At 30.1% G+C, this 22,457-nt stretch overlaps 1 protein-coding gene across 2 annotated transcripts in view; it reads right to left on the reverse strand.

Moving 5' to 3' along the window:
• Window positions 1-22,457, reverse strand: part of LOC145242245 (glutamate receptor 2-like) — an 815,605-nt gene that overhangs the window by 361,388 nt on the left and 431,760 nt on the right. For both annotated transcript variants that reach the window (XM_080105285.1, XM_080105346.1), the window contains exon 14: window positions 21,452-21,696. In XM_080105285.1, the coding sequence (XP_079961411.1) occupies window positions 21,452-21,696 (245 nt within the window). The remainder of the gene's footprint in view (window positions 1-21,451; window positions 21,697-22,457) is intronic.

Here is a 22,457-nt window from a genome sequence, read left to right on the forward strand (position 1 = left end):
TCTTTTTCGTAAGTGTAGTTTGACGGTTACTAGACTACAATCAGCGTCTGTGAATGCCTTAATTTGACTAGAAGAAAGTCCCTTGTTCTTTTACAACCCGTCTTATTCTTCTAATCAATGCAAGATAAGTTTTTTTTGGGGGTGGGGCTTTGAGTATATTTTGCTTTTCCATGATTCTCACTAATCTTTAGAAAGTTGCCAATAACTGTTTCACTGTGATTTATCTTAGCTGCGACCGCCCACTGTGACAAAACTTGCTTATAGAAATCTAGAATTCGAGTACGCTTAACTTCGATAAGTTTGCTTGATTTAACAGTGTTCTCACTGCTCAATTCATACAAAGAATCCACTACTTGTTCCACAGGAACAGCACCTGATGCATCACTATTAGGAAGAACTGTGTCACATCTTTACGTTGATATGGTGTCCCTTTTTTTAAAAGATAAATGCTGTGCTGGTACTTGAGGTTTTTTTTTTATAGTTTTCTATCCATTTTCCTTCAGAATTTCCTCATAAAGCAATGTGTACTTGTTTATTCTCCCATAAACTCCAATAAACATCAGATGTTCAACAATTTCATCATGTTTGTGTTAATCAGTTATTTGCACTTACAACTTTACGTTTATTAGTAATGCTATTAATCATATTAATATCCGGTGCAAAGCGTTTTATTTAATTGTGAAGGTTGACCTGAAATTTTTATTACATTTTTGCTGTGAGTTAAAATCGCAGATTTTTCGGCAATTTTTAATCAAGTAGCGGGAAAACAATCTACTATGGAATACTTTTGGTACTTATATACTAAGGTTACAACGATATATTTAAGCAGTAATTTCAAATAAAATTCAAGTTTTACTATCTTATTTCATTAAATTGTTTAGTGGAATGACAGCATTTTTACAAAACACATTCTCCTGCACATGTTTAGAATGGGTTTCTAAATAATAAGATTATTATGGCAACGCAGTAACATTAGTCCGTAAATACCATGTTTTTAATTCGTCAATATTTTGGCCAAATTCGAAATAAATACATAAATGTAAAGGCAATATACACTTAGATTATAGTAGAGTGACCTCGTAGATTAGAACGTTAAAAGGTTCGATACTAATTGTTATATAGAACATCACTTAAAAGCAGAATAATTGTTTAACTATCAGGACGTCTGGACATTCCACAATGGCGTCTTTCCTAAGATATATCGCTTATGAAATATGCCACATTCAGCATGAATGAAGCCACACTGTATCACTCCCCCCTAACTAAAATAATAACTTCGACATATTGCCTTGGCTGATATTTTATTACTAACACACCAAAAAATTAACTCACATCTCATCGTTTCTCATAATTATTGATTATGTTTCTAATTTCGACAATTATTTTTCATAATTTTAACTCACATTTTCGATCTCCCGTAAATAAAATAACTTTGATATATTGTCTGGGCTGATTATTTCATTACGAACACACTAATCAATTAACTCACATGTGATTATTTTTCATAATATTTGAATATGTTACTAAGTTTGACAATCATTTTTAATAATTTTGACCTACATTATCGCCCCCTTACTAAAATGATTATTTTGATACATTGTCTGTTGCATTAGAAACACACAAATCAATTAAATCGCATTTCATCATTTTTCATACTTATTGGATAGGTTACTAATTTCGACAATCATTTTTCATAATTTTAACCCACATTACGGGCCCCATTTTCTAAAATAATAACTTTGATATATTGTCTGAGCTGCTAATTTCATTACAAACTCACATTTCGTCATTTTTTTAATTCTTTGATATGTTACAAATTTCGATAATCTTTCTTCATAATTTAACACACAATATCGCCCCTCTTACTTAAATTATAACCTTTATATATTGCCTGTGCTGATTATTAAAACATTAACTTTGACATATTTTCTAGGTTAAGTATTTCATTAAAAACATACCAATCAATTAACTCATATTTCATAATTTTTCATAATTCTGGGATACGTTACTAATTTCAACAGCCATTTTTTATGAGTAAATCCACATTATCATCCCCCTTTCTATAATAATAACTTGAATATAATGTATGGGCAGATTATTTATTACAAACACATCAATCTATAACTCATATTTAATCATTTTTATAATTCTTGAATATATTACAAATTTCGACAATCATTTTTCATGATTTTAAACCACATTATCGTCCCTCCTTACAACAATAAAAACTATGATATATTGTCTGGGCTGATTATTTCATTAAAAACACACCAATAAAAAAACTCACATTTAATCATTGTTCATAATTCTTGGATATGTTTCTAATTTCGACAATCATTTTTCATAATATTGACCAACATTATCCCCCCTTACTAAAATATTTACTTTGACATATTGTCTAGACTGATTATTTCATTAAAAACATACCAATCACATTTCATCATTTTTTATAATTCTTGATATGTTACTAATTCCAACAATAATCTTTTATAAATTTAATCCACATTCTCGCTTCCTCTTTACAAAAAAAAAAATAACTTTGATATATAGATGGGGCTGATTATTTTTTTACAAACACATCAATCAATTACGGGTATTCTCTCAGTATATATGCTCCATCTATGTTATCCAATTTCGGGTGACGCCGCGTATTCTGCTAATATATATATATATATCTTCCACCAATCTAATTCGATCTCGGGCGACGCTGGCTATTTTGCTACTATATGTTTTCCACTTATCTCATTAAATCTTGGGCGACGCTGGGTATTCTGCTAGTATATATTTACACTTATCTTATACAGTCCCGGGACTGACTTCATGTCCGCCACTCCACTGTTAAAAATATACATCAATAAAGTAATGTTTAATGCGTAAACGATTTCAACAATTTTCGGGACTGATTTCATAGCTTCACCCTACTATTAAAAATATACATGAAATAAAGTAATGTTCAAATCGTAAATGGTTGCAGCCATTTCTGGGACTGACGTCATATCCCTCACCCATTGGTAAAAATATACATGAAATAAAGTAATGTTTACTGCTTAAACAGTTTCAGCCATTTCCGAGACGTATTTCAACGCCCCACACCACTATCAAAAATATACATGAAATAAACTAATGTTTAAATCATAAACTGTTTCAGCAGCTTTTCGAAATTAATGCATAAAAACATTTACACTGTTTGGGATTAGGCACGCATTACTTCAGCATGAATTTCTGTTTTTTGTGAAATGTAATATTATAGCGAGTTTATTCCTTTTAAATTTTGCAATTTTTATTTCATTTTTAACTAAAAAGAATAATGAACTTAGAAATATTTATTGTAAAATGCATTATATTATTTTTGTTAAAAACTTTTAATTTAAGCGACACGTATTATTGGTGACACGTATACCATGATAAATATACCGATTTATTTCCGATTAAAAATAGAGGTCCTTATTTTAACCTGTCTAAGATCTATACTTTCGCACTATTCAAGATGCGTACCAATACATGTGTCCATGTACTTTATAGATATTTTTCTAATACATCCAATTGTAAATTTTGCAAGTTATATTTCTAATGAAATCACCTACGCGTAATATTCATTCATCCTGAAATAAAATACAGATTCTATCGAAGTGAAATAACACGTAGAAACGTATCACACAATCGTTTATTACACTTAATGTCCATTGCCTATTCTTGTGAAAAATAGAAGCTGACACGTCTTATTCGAGAGAAACCTGAAAGATATTCACGAGATTTACATGCATAAAAAGGAAGTAATATATCACGTGGACAAAATTGATGAGCGTTGAAGTGCTTTTGTTCAAGATGGTATGTATATATATATATATATATATATATATATATATATACTAGCTGTACTCTGACACGCGTTGCTGTGGCTCATATTGGCGCAATGGAAAAAGTTCCAAAATGAGAAAAAGCATGTTTCTTATAGGTTTAAATTTCAATTTTGCATGGGTACACAGTTTTTGTTGTTCCATTTTCTTAGCTGATATAGAGATTTTCCGGTTTGGTGACTCTTGAATATGTAACATAAATTATCCATGTGAAAAAACAGTCAGTGTGTAACTGTAAGGCCCACAATTGTAAAGATTGTTCCCTGTGCTTTGTTGATGGTTATTGCAAATGACAATAAAATTGGAAAGTGCAATTTGCTAAAGTGTAATGATGTATCCGGTGGAATCATAGGAATGCATGGAATGAAGATATATTCATCTGTGAAAGGTCCTGTTAAGATTGTTGTTTCTATGATATTGTTTGTTAATTTTTTTTACTGCAAGCTATGTGCCATTGCAAAGCTTGGATTGGTTTATATTTCACAACATGATAATTAATACCCCAAATTTCAGTTGCAATACATGCGGTGGCATCCCTGGCAAACATAAGTGTTGGATAATTAACCACTTTATCTGCTTTCACAACAGTGTCGATGGATTTGTATTTGACTACCTCACTTGGAATTTTACATTTAATTATAGCGTTAAGTTCATGGGCATCTTTGTATTGACCTGCAAGAATAGCTCATTCACTCAGTCAAATGGAATTCTTATAATTTGAATATCTGCAAAAAACCTTTTAAACTAACTATTCTTTTGATGAAATAAAATTACAGAAATTACAGAAGTTAAAATCCAAGAATTTTGCCCTTAACTCTGACCAGCTGGCACTTTTTCGTACCCAATTTCCCACAAGTGATGCAAAAGTTTTTGTGCGGATCGAACAGTCTGCAACTGTACATGCATATTTTGAGTTAAGTTTAATGTCTTCACATGGGACAAAAAAGTAGAGTATTTGAGGCAAGCATTTATTTCATCTGCTGGTGTTGATTGAAGAATAACAAGTAACATTTGTCTGAAATCTTTTGCAAGCAATATTACTGCATTCCCAAATGGTCTGAAATTGCCACGCAAATCTTGCAAGGATCGACCAAGAACCTCAAGTGATTTTTGCGTACCATTGTGCATTCATCCTAAACGATAAGTTTGCATTTTTGCAATATTTTTCCCCATATTGGATGTTTTGGAGATGTCGAACATGAGATTTTTGAAAAATTGAATGTTTTAAAGTAGAATAAATAATTCTTCTACTTGGCAGCAAGGTCGCAGGTATTCCTCATGCAGCAAGGGCTAAGGCTATGTCATTTTGTTACCAAATGGCTGCCAAAATCAATTTAATTAGAAAGGTTTTACCAATTACTTCTGGTGCTGTTCAAGGTAGCAGTAATTTCCAAATAACTTCTATTCTCACAGTCAGTAAACAAGGTGACTAAAATAGGATTTATCCATGTTTTGACAATGCCTTATTCACTGTAATTAATTTAGGAGACTAAAATAGGATGAGGGATTAGAGATGGACAGATAGAGAGGAAGATATATAGATAGAAAAGAGACAGTGAGAGGAAAATAGAGAAAGAGAAGGAGATAGAGAGATAAAGGGATTGATAGATAAACAGAGAGAGGGGGAGAGTTAGAAACAGAGAGGGATGAAACAGAGGAAAGGAGAGAGATAGAGGGAGTTAGAGAGAGAAGGGGGCTCAAAGAGAGATGGAGAGGGTGATACAGAGGGAAAGATAGATTGAGAGAGGGAAAGGGAGAGATGGATAGAGAGAGATATTGAGAGAGGGGGAGAGAAACAGAAGGTGAACTACACTTCACCGTTTTTTTTCCTCGTTCAGTAGAGAAGAAATCTTTCGAGACTGAGGCAATATTAATGTTTTGTTATTATCCAGAGTATCCCTTTTTTTTGGGGGGGGTGATTTTCCTCGCATTAGAAACTGACCGGGTTATCTGTACTTTCACTTAACAAATTAATAAAAGAAAAACATATTGTAAAATTTGAAGTTAACAGGAAAATACTATTTAAAAAAATAGCACGGTAACATAAGTGCATAAGTACCACTTTAGGTACTCCTTGGGCGTTGAGTTCCATGGCGACCAGCATAATTATTTAATGGTCGCTCCCTTAGACCCCCCGTCAAAGCTAATGCATGCGCACGTAACATTTTTTTTTATTTACTGTCGTTGGCTTAGTAACTAAACGATTTATTGATAATTTCCTAACCCTTAAACGCATGCCGGAAGATTTAAATTGGTTCATTATTGTTGTAATGAAAAAAAAAGTTTCACTCAACTCAAAACCAAAAACACATATTAATGATAAATGATTTATTATTCTATTCATTGAAATTTACTAATTTTTAAATAAAAAAGTTAAAAAAAAGTTAATAAAAAAATAGTTGGTTATGTGCGCATAAACAACTTGTTTTTTTTTTTAGATTAGGTCCACCTTATAATCACCCCCCAACCTCCTCATCTTAAGAAGAGCTTCCGGAATAAACACCGTTTTTGGAGTGGGGGGCTATTTGCCAAATTTATCTGATATTTGTTGTCAGCATACCCACCCGAAAATACTATTAAAAAAAGGAGGGGTTCAGTGCCCGTGGCAGAGAAGTAGATTTATTTATCGATAAAAGTTGCGGAGAAGTAAAGTTATTTATCAATAAAAGTCGTCATTTAAAAAAGAAAATTGTAGCGGTGGACCTAAATGTTTTGTTTTCGCACTATTCAACAATTTGTTCATCCGCGCATGTAAATTAAAAAATATTTGTAAAAGTGAGAATTTATCAGTAAATGATTTAGTTTTTTTTTTTTAATTTATTTATTTATTTTTTTTACATTAGGTACACCTCCACAATTGTTAAGAACGGCTTTCAGAAAAAACACCCCAAACCTCTCCATGTTAACAACGGATTTCGGAATAAACACCATTGTGGGGGGGATATTTAAAAAAAAGTCGATAAAAGTCGTCATTTAAAAAGAAATTTAAAACCAAATGTTTGTAAAAGTGAGAAATTATTAATAAATGTTTAGTAACATTTTTCGGTGCTAATGCAGGGAGTGACCCGCGCTATTTTTTAAATCGTGTTTTTTTAATCAATTGCAAGGTAAAAGTACAGAATAGGTACAAAACACCCTCCCCTCCCCATGTTAAGAATGGATTTTTAAATAATAACGTTATTATTTCAGCATGGATCACTCTCTTCATGAGTACCTTTTTTTCTTTTAATATTCATAAAAAGTAAAAATTTTTTCAAAATAAATAAATGTTTGTAAATGTGACAGATAATCGTTTAGTCATGGCAACGTCAGTAAATAAAATATGGTACGTGCGGGGTGAGGTGGGAGACTAAGGGAGCGACTATTATTTTTTTCTACTATTTCAAGCAATTTTTGCAATAAATAATAGATAGCAACTTCGTTAATTTTACGACTCGCCTCAGCATATTATAAACACCCTAACTTCCCCATGTTAAGAACGGCTTTCGAGATGTATGCAAGGGCGATTTTTTAACATGGGGGGTTAGGGTGTTTATAATACGTTGAGGCATGTCGTAAAAATGAAGTTTAGAAAAATTTAAAACAAATTTTTTTATGTAAACAATGCCGTGAAAATAAACTAAACAATTAAAACGTAATGTTTCATGAGTGAAAAGCCTTAACATAAATAAAATTTTAAAAATTGGTAAGTACATAAATGAATTGAAATTTTTAAATATGAGATTATTATTTTTTTTCTGTGTGTGGGGGGGGGTGCTAATGCAGAGAGTGATCCGCGCTATTTTTTTAAAATCGTTTTCCACGTTTAATTAAAGTTTTATGATATGTTTTTATTCAATTGTAAGGTTAAAGTACAGAATAGGTACAAAACACCCTCCCTTCCCCATGTTAAGAATGGCGTTTTAAATAATAACAGTATTATTTCAGCACGGATCACTCTCTGCATGAGTAAGATTTTTTTTTGTCTTTTTTTACTTATCGAGTTAACAGAAAATGAAATCTTTCGTCAATTCGTGGCTGTGAAATGAATCGAACTGGAAGTTCAGTTTTACAACAGAACAGATTCGCAGTAACGGTTAAAATATATTTATTTTATTTAATATTTTAATAATTCGCGAGGTAAATTTATTTCAATAACATAAAAACATACCTCGACTCTAAAGATGGGTTGTCTGAAATTTTCAAATAATTTGGTAACGTAGAAATAGGGTTTTATTATTTTAAAACGAACCAACATTAACATTTATATATATATATATATATATATATATATATATATATATATGTGTGTGTGTGTATATATATATATATATATATATAAAATAAAAATTACAATTAAATTTACCAAAATGATCCAAGATGGTAAAATTAAAGTATATTATAAATATTAAAGAATTAATATTTATAAAATAGCTTTTAATAAAGTGCATACATATATCGGCGCTACTGCAACATTAATTAAGAAAAGAATATCAAACAACATTTCTTCTTTTAAGAACAATAATTCTAATAATAACCACTTTAATCAAAAAACTTAACTCTAACAATACCCTCTTCCCAATCAAATGGACTATCATAAATAAAGTTAAGTCTTATACTCCAGGCTCCATGTCATGTCGCCTCTGCACAACCGTAGCTATAACTATAATTACTTCCCCTCAAAGTAACAATATAATAAATTCTAAAATTGAACCGATCTCTTTCTGTAAGCATAAGTCCAAATTAAATTATGGCAATTTTTAAATTACATAGTTATTACTTTTACCCTTTATATCGATATATAAAAAAACATTTTTCTTTCACTTTATCGTTTTTCTGCATACTTCTTAATACTTTATAATTTAATAAACCTTTATTTTAATTATTTATCTCTTCTTTGCATGGCCGGTTATTTATCTGCATTTTCTGCTTTATTATTTAAACTTTCCTATCTATCTAATATATCAATCTACCCAGACTTTCATATATTGTATGTATATTTACTTATATTTTACGATATGCATTTACTTCTCTTTTCTTGCTTTCCCTGAATTTGCAGATACTGGCCATCCTCTCCCCTTAAACAATTTTATTTTATTTTTTTTTTAATTTATATTTTATTTTTTATGTTTTATTATTTTTAATTAATTTATTTATTCTTTATTTATTATTTATTTTCTATTTATTTATTAATTCATTTATTTATTTATTTTCCATTTAGCGTCGTCTAACAACTCTTACTGACATTTTTTTAAGTGATGACCTGTACATTTCAATTGACCTATATTATTTTGCCCTATATATTTTTTCGCGCCTTTAACATTTCCTTTCTTGGTCATTTTGACTTTTGTTTCCCTTTATCTTATATTTTATATTTAACTTTATCATCATTTTTTCCTTTTTCCCCCTCTTATTTCTCTTCCCTAATCTTTCTTATTTATATTTATGCCTCGCAAGTAGAGTGCAAAGCTTATCTTATTTTTCTTTTATTAATATTATTGGAATCTTTTCTTTTTTCCTTGTACACTTTTTTGTGAATAATTCCATGGATTTCTGCCTTTGGATTATTATGGACAATCTTCTTCCAATTACGGGATTTCCTTGGATTTTACTTGTACAAATGGAAATTCTTTTAACTTTCTTGAAGTTTTACATTTGGATTTTATCGTCACTGGATTTTTTATCTTCCATCAGACTATCCATTCATGTGTAATCACCTTTTTCTTAACCATATTCCCTCTGCTTCACGTTTTTTGTTTTCAAGTAAGATCTTTGACTTACTTGTTGTTTCATCAAATACTTCTGCATGCAAAATCCGATCCCGCATTTTGCGAATTCCTACCCTCTGATGAGAAGGAGAGTAGTTCTTCGAAACTCCGCAGATTAAGGACTATCAATTTATCTAGTGTTTCCTTTTCAGATTAAATATGTTTTTAACTCATTTCAAAGTGTTTTTAAGACAGTTTTAACTGTTTGCTCAGATATATATATATATATATATATCTGTGTGTGCGCGAGCGTGTGTGTAAACATATATATATGCATATATATATATATACATATATATATATACATATATATACACACATATATACATATGTATATACATAAATATATACATTACATATATATATATATATATATATATATATATATATAGTCTGTTTATTATAAAACATTATTGGTTGCATATGTGTATACATGTTTCAGTAAAATCCCAATTCAACGAGACCACTTGATTAAAAATGAGACGATACTGAAATATACATACATATGTATGTATATATATATATATATATATATATATATATATATATATATATATATATATATAAAGGAAACTTAATTTTCTTGGCGCATTACTGGCAACTAAAAAACAAACCAAAAAGGTTTCTAAAATGGGCTGGCATAAGTATTTATTATAATAATTAATAAATAACTGCAGACACTAGTGTTCCATCCTTTCGGGAGTCTCCAGTGCAACGTTGCACGATTAACACTAGTCGATAGATTTGAACCCGTCGACAGAAGCCATCTCTGGATCCATTAGCATATCTATAATATAAACCTTAACGTCTTTGTGTGTGTCTGGTCACGAATAGGCTCCTATATTGTTGACTATTTAGAAAACTGATCATATATAATGATAGAAGATGTATCGAGACATAGGAATGTGTATGTTTGATCTGCCATAATGATGATTCATTAAAATTGTGGGCTCTGTGTACGCGCCTGGTCCAAAAAGTACGGAAATAACAAATTTAAAAATAAAAAAAACGTTTACAAGTTTTTTTGATATAGATGTACATAAGAATACTTTGATAAGTATGTTTTAACTTCAATAGGGATGGTATAATACAATTTGTGGCCTGCGTTCGCGCCTGGCCTCCATAGAATAGAAAAATGTCACAAAGTTTAACAAGGTTTTTTTTTTAAATATAGATCCACAGAATATTGTGATAAGTGTTCCAATGTGAACAGGTATGGTATAGAAAATTATGGGATTTATCTATTTTATTTCTACTTTCATCATATTTTGTTTTGGTTTTTATTCCCGCAAATTCGAAGCTATCTCTTTACAACCTTTCCTTTTCATAACCTATCAGAGTCCATTTTCTGTAGGCTGTTTTTGAACGCAGTAAAGGACGGGTATTTTGATAATATATATATATATATACATATATATATATATATATATATATATATATATATATATATATATATACTGTATATATATATGTAGCACTGTATAAGTTTTCTTGTATAAAGGCATTATTGGAAAAATATGTGCATGTTTTTAGTTGTTATTACATTCGAATTCTAACCGTGTCGGTAAACTAGTCAGAATTGATTTTGACAAAAATTAAAGGAAACTCACAGCTTAAATACTATTGTAATTATGTTGTTAATCACGTTCGTATGAATAAAAAAATATATAAATATATTTACCATTTTATGATTATGTATATTATTTTTACGTGAGGTTTATTAAATTAACATCAAGTAAAAATCATACACTTTATTTCGATTTCCTTGATTTTAATATATATATATATATATATATATATATATATATATATATATATATATATATATATATTGCTTGTAGTTTCATTGATGTCGATCCAATTACACTCAGGTTTTCATAAAATATTACTACATTAACACGCACACACGTATATGCGTATGTATGTATGTGTGTATGCATGTATAAAAATCTAAAGAGACTGTTTCGCTGGTCTCCTCTCTTTTATAGTGCCTAGACCAGTAGCTATCCCAACAACGGCTTGAAGCGGCAACTTTTAAGTCAATAGTAAGCAGTGTCAATTAAGCATTAAATTCGTACATTTTAAGTAATACATAAATATATATAAAAAAATAAATGAATATTATTTTACGAAAGTATAAAAATAATAGAATTTTCAATTAATTTTTGGCTAAACATTATTTATTTCCAGCTATTTTCTGATAATGTACTTTGCAGCAATTTTATTCTATTTGTAATAAAATATCATTGTGCATAGCCAATATTACTATGCTAAGTATAATCCAAATATTACAGATGAATATATTAAGATTACTATTGGTCGATAGATTAATTTTATATATATATATATATATATATATATATATATATATATATATATATACATATATATACACATATAGGTATAATATCTATATATATATATATATATATATATATATATATATATACTTGAGTATAACTTTCGTAATCCGTTTAAATTATTTAAAATAGAAAAAATACGTCTTCAAATTACGAAGGCAATCTATTCTTCAATAAATAAATATGCATCTATATATATATATATATATACATATATATATATATATATTTATATATATATATAGAGAGAGAGACTGTTTATTATAAAAAGATTATTGGTTACATACGTGTATACATGTTTCAGTGAAATCCCAATTCAACGAGACCACATAATCAGCATAAAATGACACGATGTGAAATGAGTGTCAAGATTATATTCGTTTTTTTATGAAATAGATTCGTGTGATTTAGGCTCTGAAAGAAAGTCTAGGGTATACTTTGTGGCTGTAAGCAGTAGAGGTTTTGGAATAATGTGTAATGAAGAAATAGAGTATCATGGAGATGATGCCATAGGGGGAATTATTATCCCGTGTGGTCAAGCTGTAGCAGTGGGGAGGTATTGGCATTTTTGTACTTGGCCGTTATTTATTGGCTTAAGTTTTTCTTTTGATCTTAAGTAGTATTATGCACTCATCGTTTTTACTTTCCAATCTTAAGTCTTTATGTGTGCTTTTTTGCTTTTATTTTTGTGACATTCTTGTCCATCTATGGTATTTATAAGCTCTATTCATCTATTTATTTTTCCTTTGCTTGTTTATCCGTTCAATTATTTCTCGTGCTTAAATTATTTATGTAATTGTTTATTCATAAAATATTTGTCCATTGGCCAAATTTCTGTCAGTGAACAAATATAAAGGTTTGTTTATATGATTTAAACGAAGGTGGCATACTGGGAATTATATTTTTTACTTTACCTGTGTGTCTGCAGTAATTACAAAGGCAAAGGTGTTCATATCTCTATATAAACTTAATTTCGATGGTTGTCATTCTTTCATTTGGGTTGTTTATTATTTTCTCAATATTAGAATATTAATATATTTTATAAGTTTATATGTTTCGTCCTAGACATAAGTGTTCCAAACTATATGCATGCAAACAGGTACATAATAGCATATGTTTGTCTATATTGGTGGATCATTCTATTCCCAAAGCACTCTAGTAAAAGTACTTATTTATCGTTTGGGCTCAATTATGTGGTTAATTTCCTTATATGACGCTGATTTACAAAATATTTCTCGTAAGTATGTATCAACATTACAATTACAAGCGTAAAATACCCCTACATTGGTTTAGTTAATCGTTTTCGGGTGTTTAATTAGTGAGTATGCAAATGCACTCATCTTCATCCAGTTGATGGCATAGTGTGTCTTTGTTCAGTTAGTTTAGTATTAAACTGTAGCGTTTGTGTTTAGGGTTAACGAGAAGATGGTTACTTCCTTAACTTAAGTTATTAATGCTAGCCTATTCTGTGACGATTTTTGGTGAGTATAATTATTAATAAAAGGTGTGTTACTTTTTAGTAAGTATAGTTGCCAATATGTCGTGAATCGGAACTACTTCGTATCTTTTCAAATTTTCCCCTGGTCCATTTATTAATTAATTAAGATATTAGACCATCTCTGCGCTATCGTTATTTCTACGGTAGATGGTCGTCTGAGTTTTAATCAATTGTCCTCCCTTGCTAAACATTAAAAAACATCTGTCTACCTACAACTGCCATCACCAATTACTCCTACTTTCTATCTCTGCCTAACTCTAAACGCAGATTTTAAGAACAAGGTTCTTTCTAAAGATTGCTAACTTTGGAACTCGGTTCTGATTGTCTGCTTTCCGGCTGACTACAATACGGTTGTCTGCAAGTCCAATGTAAACTTTGCTTAGTCGTCCCTTTAAATAATCAAATTATACTCAATTTCCATCACTAACGACTACAATGCATTTGTACCGTTGACCACCGTGCACTAATTAACCTTTTACTTTGAGTGGCATTTAGACCTTGATAAGTGGTGAACCCCATGTAAGAAAATTTATATTTTCAATATTTACTTTATCAGTGCTCGATATATAAGTAGTGCCAGGTAGTAAGTTTTCAAAATATATAAGGTATCTAACGACCACTGGGAGGTAAAAGCTCAATCATTAGTCACCAAAACTAATGCCAAATTATGTCGAATTTAATTACAAATGTTAATAACTACAGAGCCTAATGGAAAATATATATTATGTTGCCGAAAGTCGATAAATACAAGCTAAGAATAGAAGAATACAGGTTTAAGAATTATTGACATGGGCAGGCGTACATAAAACGTTTATGAATTATAATCAATAGTGAACTAAAAGTAAATTTATCTTAATTATTACATAAACACATTATTGAAAAGTGCAAATATAAATAAAAACTATACAATAGCAGAGTATATGAGTGAAAGGTGAAGGGACTAAATTATTTTGGAGGACACCCATGTAAGAGTTGTTATATGGGTGCAGAGTCTTCATTAATAATATTAGTAAACAGGTACGGCATAGTCACTTGTTCTCTTTAGATCATCGAAGTTATGTAAAGCGACTAGCCAGGCCAATTGAATTTCAATTTGAAAATGCTAGGTGCTTTTCGTCATTGTCCTATAGTCGGGATGTATATGTAGTTCGATACCATCTGGTAATTTCATTTTCTTTATAAACTTACTAATTCTTAGATGGTTAGCATAGCTCGCCTTGGTTCGGAAAGATGACTCTGTACCTTTGGATATGAATGAAAGTACGTATTTTTTCGATATAGAAAATACTTGGGAGTTTCGGAGTTGATGTTAAGATTACTGTCTGACGAGGATTTGTTTAGTAATACGCTTCAAGCACCGGGGAATATGGAATACATACTAGACGCATGATTCGTATATATTTCGTTTTTTAATCATGGAAAGCACAGCATTTCGATCGCACAATAAAACTCTGTTTTGAATCCTTGGTGTTATTTAAGATTTTATGGATCCATCGGGGGATAAATATCTTTTCTAATAGACATGAAAAAATAACTACGATCTGAGGACAAAGGAAGATCAGTGAGTGATGAAGAATATGATGAGAGTATAAATAGAATGGACAAACCTTGAGTACTTATGAAAATGTTCTATGAAAAATATTGATTCGTTACAGTTTACAGAGGTGTTTATAAACTATTATACACTCATTATCGTTGGAAACTCCGGTTATTGGTCGTCTGGTGTTAATTTATAACGTGATTTATCTATATATCTTTAAACATTATTAAATCCAAAGTTGGGAACGTACAAATATATAAAATTTTTACCTGCAGCATACGAGAAGGGGTGATAGGGAGTGAATGGTAGAGTAGACAGCCATTTGTTCGCGTTTCACCTGACTACAAAGACAGATCTTTCATGCAGTTGCAATGTTTTAGATCTCGGCAGTATGTTACTGAATACATTCTGTTCAGGCATTTACGTAATTTCGTTTATTTAGATTTAATTCTGAAATACCATCCGTCAATTACTATACTCATATACTTAACGATGTTAATTACGTAAAATGCTTACATTGAATTTTCGAGTGAATAAGTTGTAGTCGGTGTTAATGTACTCCAATCTAAACCCATGTTTCAGACTAAACCGCTATTTTGTCAGGAAAAAACTAACATAAGCAAAGGGGAAATGGTTATATACAGAATTATTTTTATCGACAGACAAGAGGAAATAACTCAACAGATTAAACTCAGCTTAACATTGCCAAGTAAGCAAAATGGAGTCTTATGAAAACTAAAGTTGATAAAAATAAAAAAAAACAGTAATAAAATAATAAAACTTATGAACTTTTGTTACATTGTCAAGAGATTTGATTGCCAGAAAATAAAATCTACTCTGTTCCTTTTGTCTCAAACAAAGATAATAAAACCAACCTGTGAATATCCATTCTCTAAACTATTTAGCTGGCATCTGATTAGCAAACATATTTATATTCCAAGGTGTCCTAAGTTTGCGAAAAGATACTGGACTAGTTCTTAACTTTTACTTTATTAGTGCTTCAGAAAGTCATTTTAGTTTTGGAGATTTTCAAATAATAAAAATTCTACACACCTCTAACGATAAATGTGTGTGATTCTAGATGAATACAGACACAAGTTGACTCATCAATCAATGATGCAGTGTTTTCTTATCTTGACTCACATCATGATTTGCCTTAATTGTGTCCTTTATTTGTAGCTATTAGGGAATAAAGCTGGAGTATGTAGGTTTCGATCTATGATGATTCCATTTTCGTTTACTTAACATTCAATCCATAAGATTTATATGTTTTAATTTCATGCTTTCATTTTAAATATATGTTTCAATTCTCCGATCATATTTACTTGAGATAATTTCCACAGAATATGAAATTATTTACATGCATTGCAAGAATACCTATAAACTCAGCAGTAGCATTGTTCCAAGGAACAAATGGCATTGTCGTATGCACTCCCCATTCGCTTAAAACGAGTATACTTATAATACACTCGACTGTGCCATGAACCGTGTGCATAACTTAAACGATGAATGCATCATTTTAACTTCTACACCTGTAATTCTGGGCACGCAGCTCTTTCAAACATAATACTTTGCAGAAATGCTTGGGTAAAATCAGGACTCTCTACCTGTCGCATCATAACCGACAAAATTAACACATGGTTTCACGGCTCTATGTTTGAGAATTTGTCTTTCAGTTATAAGAATCTTTATAACCATCGGGAAACAAAACGAGCCTTCATTATATTTGAGCCATTTTGATTTTTTTTTATTACGTATTTTGTTTATATAAATTTCTGCACAGTGTTAGACACTCATATTAGTTCCTTAACTTTTATCTTTTCCAATTCATTTATTTCTATTTTGTTTTGCATCAACTACATCGATTTCTGTTAGTTCATAAGCAAACAAAACTGCATCTTCACGATACTTACTCCCTCTGTTAGTTAGGGAAATTTTCTCCATTGATCAAAATGATCCTATTTGACACCGAAGAAGATATTTATTATCTGCTTCTAGTTTTATATTAAGTCAATGAATATATTTTCCCATTGGCTTTGATTGTGTGCTCATAACTATTCCTTTCTTCCACGTATCACTTCCTGTAAATGTATACGCTTCGAATTGGTGTTATACTGCAATTTTTAACTTTCGTACTGTGGCTATAAGAATTAGTATCATATTCGCCTTCATTTTCCATTAAACATCTCATTAAAAATAAATCTATTCCTTGGACTTCGCAATGTGTTGTATACCTTCCATAAAAAGCATTGATGTGTCCAGAAAATGTTCCTCCATAGGAAGACAAAGTCACCCGTTGTAATTTCGTCTTCTATAGTAGACACGTTTACCTTCCAGAAATCCTTCATCTGTATAATTCCTTACATTATATCGCAACACTCTTTGAATTCTTTTTCTTTATCCGGATTTTATTAACCTGGTGTGTGTAATTAAATATGTTTGTTAAAGTTCGATATTGTCGTTTCTAAAATTTAGTAGTATTCCTATAATGTCATTGAGTTATGACTTAATAACAGAAGTATGTAATATTTGAGGAGGTCAGCCTCACTATTTCCTTTGACACCTCTTACACGTGCTATTGTTACAAGAAATCTGTGTTTATAGTTTTTACTTACACTCTATTTCCAAAACCAATATATTCCGCAAACCTCTATCCGTTATGTAAAGTATCAATGTTTGCATTAAACCAAATTCCCGCAACAATATTCGTGAACAAACAATTCAACACTACCATACCCAATGCCTCTTTCATAAGATTAGACAGTTTTACATTGGAATAAGATGTTTTTTACGATTATTCGATAGCATGATCAACATTAAACAAAGGAACATTTACGTGGTTTGTATCCATAACACTGTTGATTAAATTTCTACTCTTGAAATTCGTAGTTTCAGGCTAAATGCTTAGTGGAATTAGATTTAAAGCAACACATTATCATTTGTTGTTCTAAGGATTTAGTTAATGTATTCTGCCATTCTTCCATAATACTTCTTTGTCTATTGAAATGTACTGTTGTAACGTCTTCTTTAATTTTAGCGACTGTTGATGAAATTCCAGAAACTATTTCCCTCGGTTTATCTATTGTTGTTACATATGTAAAGCTTGTACATATGGCCATTTCTAATTTTTCTTTACTTTACGATAAATTTGCTGCATTCGGTAAAACAAAGACATGGGCCCTGCCTGATCTAGTTATGTCACACATCTGTAATTTCATATACAGAAAGAAATCTCGTACCAAAAAGTAATTTATATTACCCCAGTTCATCATTTTTTGTACAAATTGAACATCTTTAATTACATGTATACTTTCATATATTCGTCCACGAAGTAAATGTTGTCCAATTTGTCAATAATAATATTCAATCCATTTGTTCTATCTATATACGTTATCGCCAAATGCCAAACGCATTCTCTTATATTTTTGGTAGTAACAAAAACACAGTAGACTTCTTTCTGAGTCTGTAAATATGTCTTTATCTTGTTTCCATTTAGCATATACCTTTTTATTTACCAAAAACAAGTAGGTTGCTTTCAGCAATGAAGCCATTTTTCTTATAAATGTGTTTCCTTATTTGCTGAACATGACAGTTTCTTTTCAAGCCAATGTTAATTTACTATCACAGACCCTTAGTCTAAATTAAACAGCCATTTTGTCAAAGGAAACCATAACAACAAGCAAATGGAGGATTATGCTGAATAGAATTATTTTATCTTTATTCAAGAAACGACAACTTGACAACGTTAGCACAGCTTAAAAGTCGGCACTTAAGAAGTTAAGGAAATGATAATTCTTTGCATGAAATCCCTATTTGATATCAGGCAAACTGGAGAAAAATAATGTGTAATATTATCAAATAACAATATCTTTAAAACATATTTTAAAAAGTAAAAGGATTTAAAAGAAATATGCCAATAATTGTACGACTGGTGTGTTAATAAAATTATACATTTGCAGCTCATGTTCTTTGTATTCTTATATTCTTTATCATTGTATTCTTATATTCTTTATCATTGTATTCTTATATTCTTATATTATTGTATGCTTATATTCTTTATCATTGTATTCTTATATGCTTTATCATTGTATTCTTATATTCTTTATTATTGTATTCTTATATTCTTTATCATTGTATTCTTATATTCTTTGTATTTTTAAACATAATTAAAACCGAGTAATGTTTATATCGTTCACATATTATTGCAACAGAAACAGTTTGTACAATTGCATTATAGGAGTTTAACCTAGGAAGATTTTTAACATTATGACAAACTGGCGTTTCACTAGCAAAACGTTTTCAATGAATGTGAAGTTCTTACGATTTACTGTAAAAGATAATATAATATTATGTGGATATTTAATAATATGCAGCCATATTAATTACGTTGATAAAAATTGCTAGTTTAAACATGCATATATGTAACCAAATAAATAGAGAAAATGGGCATATAGCTCAAGAAACATAATTCACGATTTGACGTACATTCATATAAAACTATATAATGTAAGTGAATGTAAAATTGTATAAAACTATATAATGTAAGTGAATGTAAAATTGCATCACATAACGCAGCCTTCATATCCATCCTTTTCTTCCTCACCTTGCTACGAGGATATTTGAATGATGTAATAAATTAAGAAAACACGCAATTCTCACCTCCCCGATATATATATATATGTATATGTATATATATATATATATATATATATATATATGCATATATAATAACAATTGCAATTAAATTTACCAAAATGATCCAAGATGGTAAAATTAAAGTATATTATAAATATTAAAGAATTAATATTTATAAAATTATCTTAGCCAGATGTAAAATCTCGATAAAACCAAATAGGAGATAGAGCTTATAATATATATATATATATATATATATATATATGTATATATATGTATTTTATATATGTATATATATGTGTATATATGTATATATATGCATATATATATATGTATATATATATATATGTATATATATATACATATGTATATATATATATGATCATCATTAGACTTAGATCACTTTGGCTTGTCAGCCCCTTTAAGAAACTCGTTTCTTATCGTTGAGCACTTTCAGTTGAATTAAGTAGGTCGATTTAGTTCTCATGCATAGATCATCATATAATGCTTAGATCACTCTGACTGGCGTTAAAAATCATTTAAAAATAAAATGTTTTCTTTCAACGTTATTTCACGCTGTTACCGGTAACCGAGATTGTTGTATTGCCGGGTACGAATCTATCGGCTGTTATTAATCGTGACACTCTTCACTGAAGATTCCCGAAAGGACGAAACACTAGTGTGTGTAGCTATTTAATTATTATAGTAAATAATTATATACAAATATGAATGTGTGAGTGTGTGTGTGTTATGAGAAAGTTAATATTAATCAAAGCAAAGATTCTACTCCATAAATTTGATACATGTATCTCTCTTTCTCTTTAAATATATATATATATATATATGTATATATATATATATATATATATATATATATATTATTGGCCGTCAATTTCGATACTAAATATTAAATATTTTTTCCTTTTAATCCCATAAGTGACGACTTGCTGATCATCGGATCAGTTTATGTCATTCTGAATGGGTTGTAAGTTTATGTGATATTTGGTTGTGTAGTAAACTTTTTAAACTCAATAAATATTTGATGATCCAATGATTCTAATACATATTTCGAGAATAATAATATTTGAAATATTTGATGATAGGCACAAACACACGAATCAAATAGAATTGTTTGTAATTCAAAAATTAACAACTGTTATTTTAGAACTACACATAAAAAGATTTGCAAAATACAAATAGAAATGTTATAGATACATAAATATTCAAATTTACACAACGAAAACATTAAACAAATGTTTTATTAAAAACATTGTACGTGGTAAATTATCTACATAACTCGCTATTACATTTGAAATGGCGTATGATTTTGCTCTCTAGCGATATTCGCTACGACCTGAGCTAACGGTGCATGCATATAAAACTAGACCAATTAACGAAGTTAACGTATAAATGTATATTTGTGCGTGTGTAAGGCATTTTGACTATATTTTCCGGCTAAAAAAAAAACGAATTGATTTTTTTCTACAGATCTGAATACCTCATACGTCAAGTTTTATGTATGTAGACCGAAACTGATAGTTCTTAGACTAGATAAGGGCGGGTTTTATATATATATATATATAGAGAGAGATGTAATTTTTATTCATGATCTTGATAACATGGAGTCTCAAGAAGTTTCATTCATCCCTATGCAATGAACTGTTTTCCCCACAATGAGGTAAAAGCTAGACAATCAACCTTCATAATAATAAAACAGCGTATATTTGATGATCGGAAATTATTATCATCCACAAGAACCATAACCATTTTAATAACGATTTGTAAAAGATAGTGTAATTTATGATATGACTTACCGTAGTTTTGAATTCATTGGTGTCGCCACGCCATATCCTTTCGAATCTAGATTTTCGCCCACTTTCATCGTATTGCAGGGCTTTCTTTGATTGTAATAGTCATTCATTACTGACTCCAGAAAAAACGCATATGTCCCTTTTGATTTGCGCACTCTTCTAACGGCCTCTGCGGTCGTTGAAACAAATACGGAGGTATCTTGAGACATGACTTCCCAAATTCTTCGATAAATCGAAACCTGGGACGTCTGAAAATAAGAGAAAAAAGAGAAAAATTATCGAAATATATGCATTGTTTTATATTGTATCTACGAAATCTAACAAATACAAAACTCGTTATATTTTATTTGCAATGTATATCTGAACAATCTTTTAAGTGAGTAGCTGAGACTCTTTTATAAGACGAGCATAATATTTATATATTTATAGTATTACTAAAGGTCAACGAAATATGGAACATTATTTTGGAATTGCACAAAACACGTTGTTGGTGTTATTTACCTATTTATTGATGATGACAGTATAATATTAATTCCAACTGAGTCATCTTGGAATATCACAACTATAGGAGCACAACACGTTCATTAAACAACAGCATGCAGGACGACAAAAGGTAAACATAAAATACCATTTTATTGTCAATAACTACAAACGATTGCGCAAAATTGTGGAACCTTACGAAACAGATCCCCAACGAAAATAAGGATTATGTGCACATTTACCAAGAACTGCATCAGGTTAATAAAATAATGCTGAATGATAAACAATCGTTTGAATAATATACAGCCCGTACAGAACATTGATTAGAATGAATCGGGAACTCATCATTCTTTGTACAACTCAGGGTAAACCTTAAGGTAAGTTTTCATCCTTGTTTCACAGGGACATCTATGAGTATAACTATCAGGTAAACATTTTTACAACTTCCCAGTGATTCAAAATGTAAGCATTGTAGAGAGAACTTTAAATGCATTTATTACTTATTTTCCGATCGAACGAAATCTGTTAG

This window comes from Euprymna scolopes, chromosome 1, assembly GCF_053919585.1.
Source record: "Euprymna scolopes isolate OS-2025 chromosome 1, ASM5391958v1, whole genome shotgun sequence".
NCBI lineage: Eukaryota > Metazoa > Mollusca > Cephalopoda > Sepiida > Sepiolidae > Euprymna > Euprymna scolopes.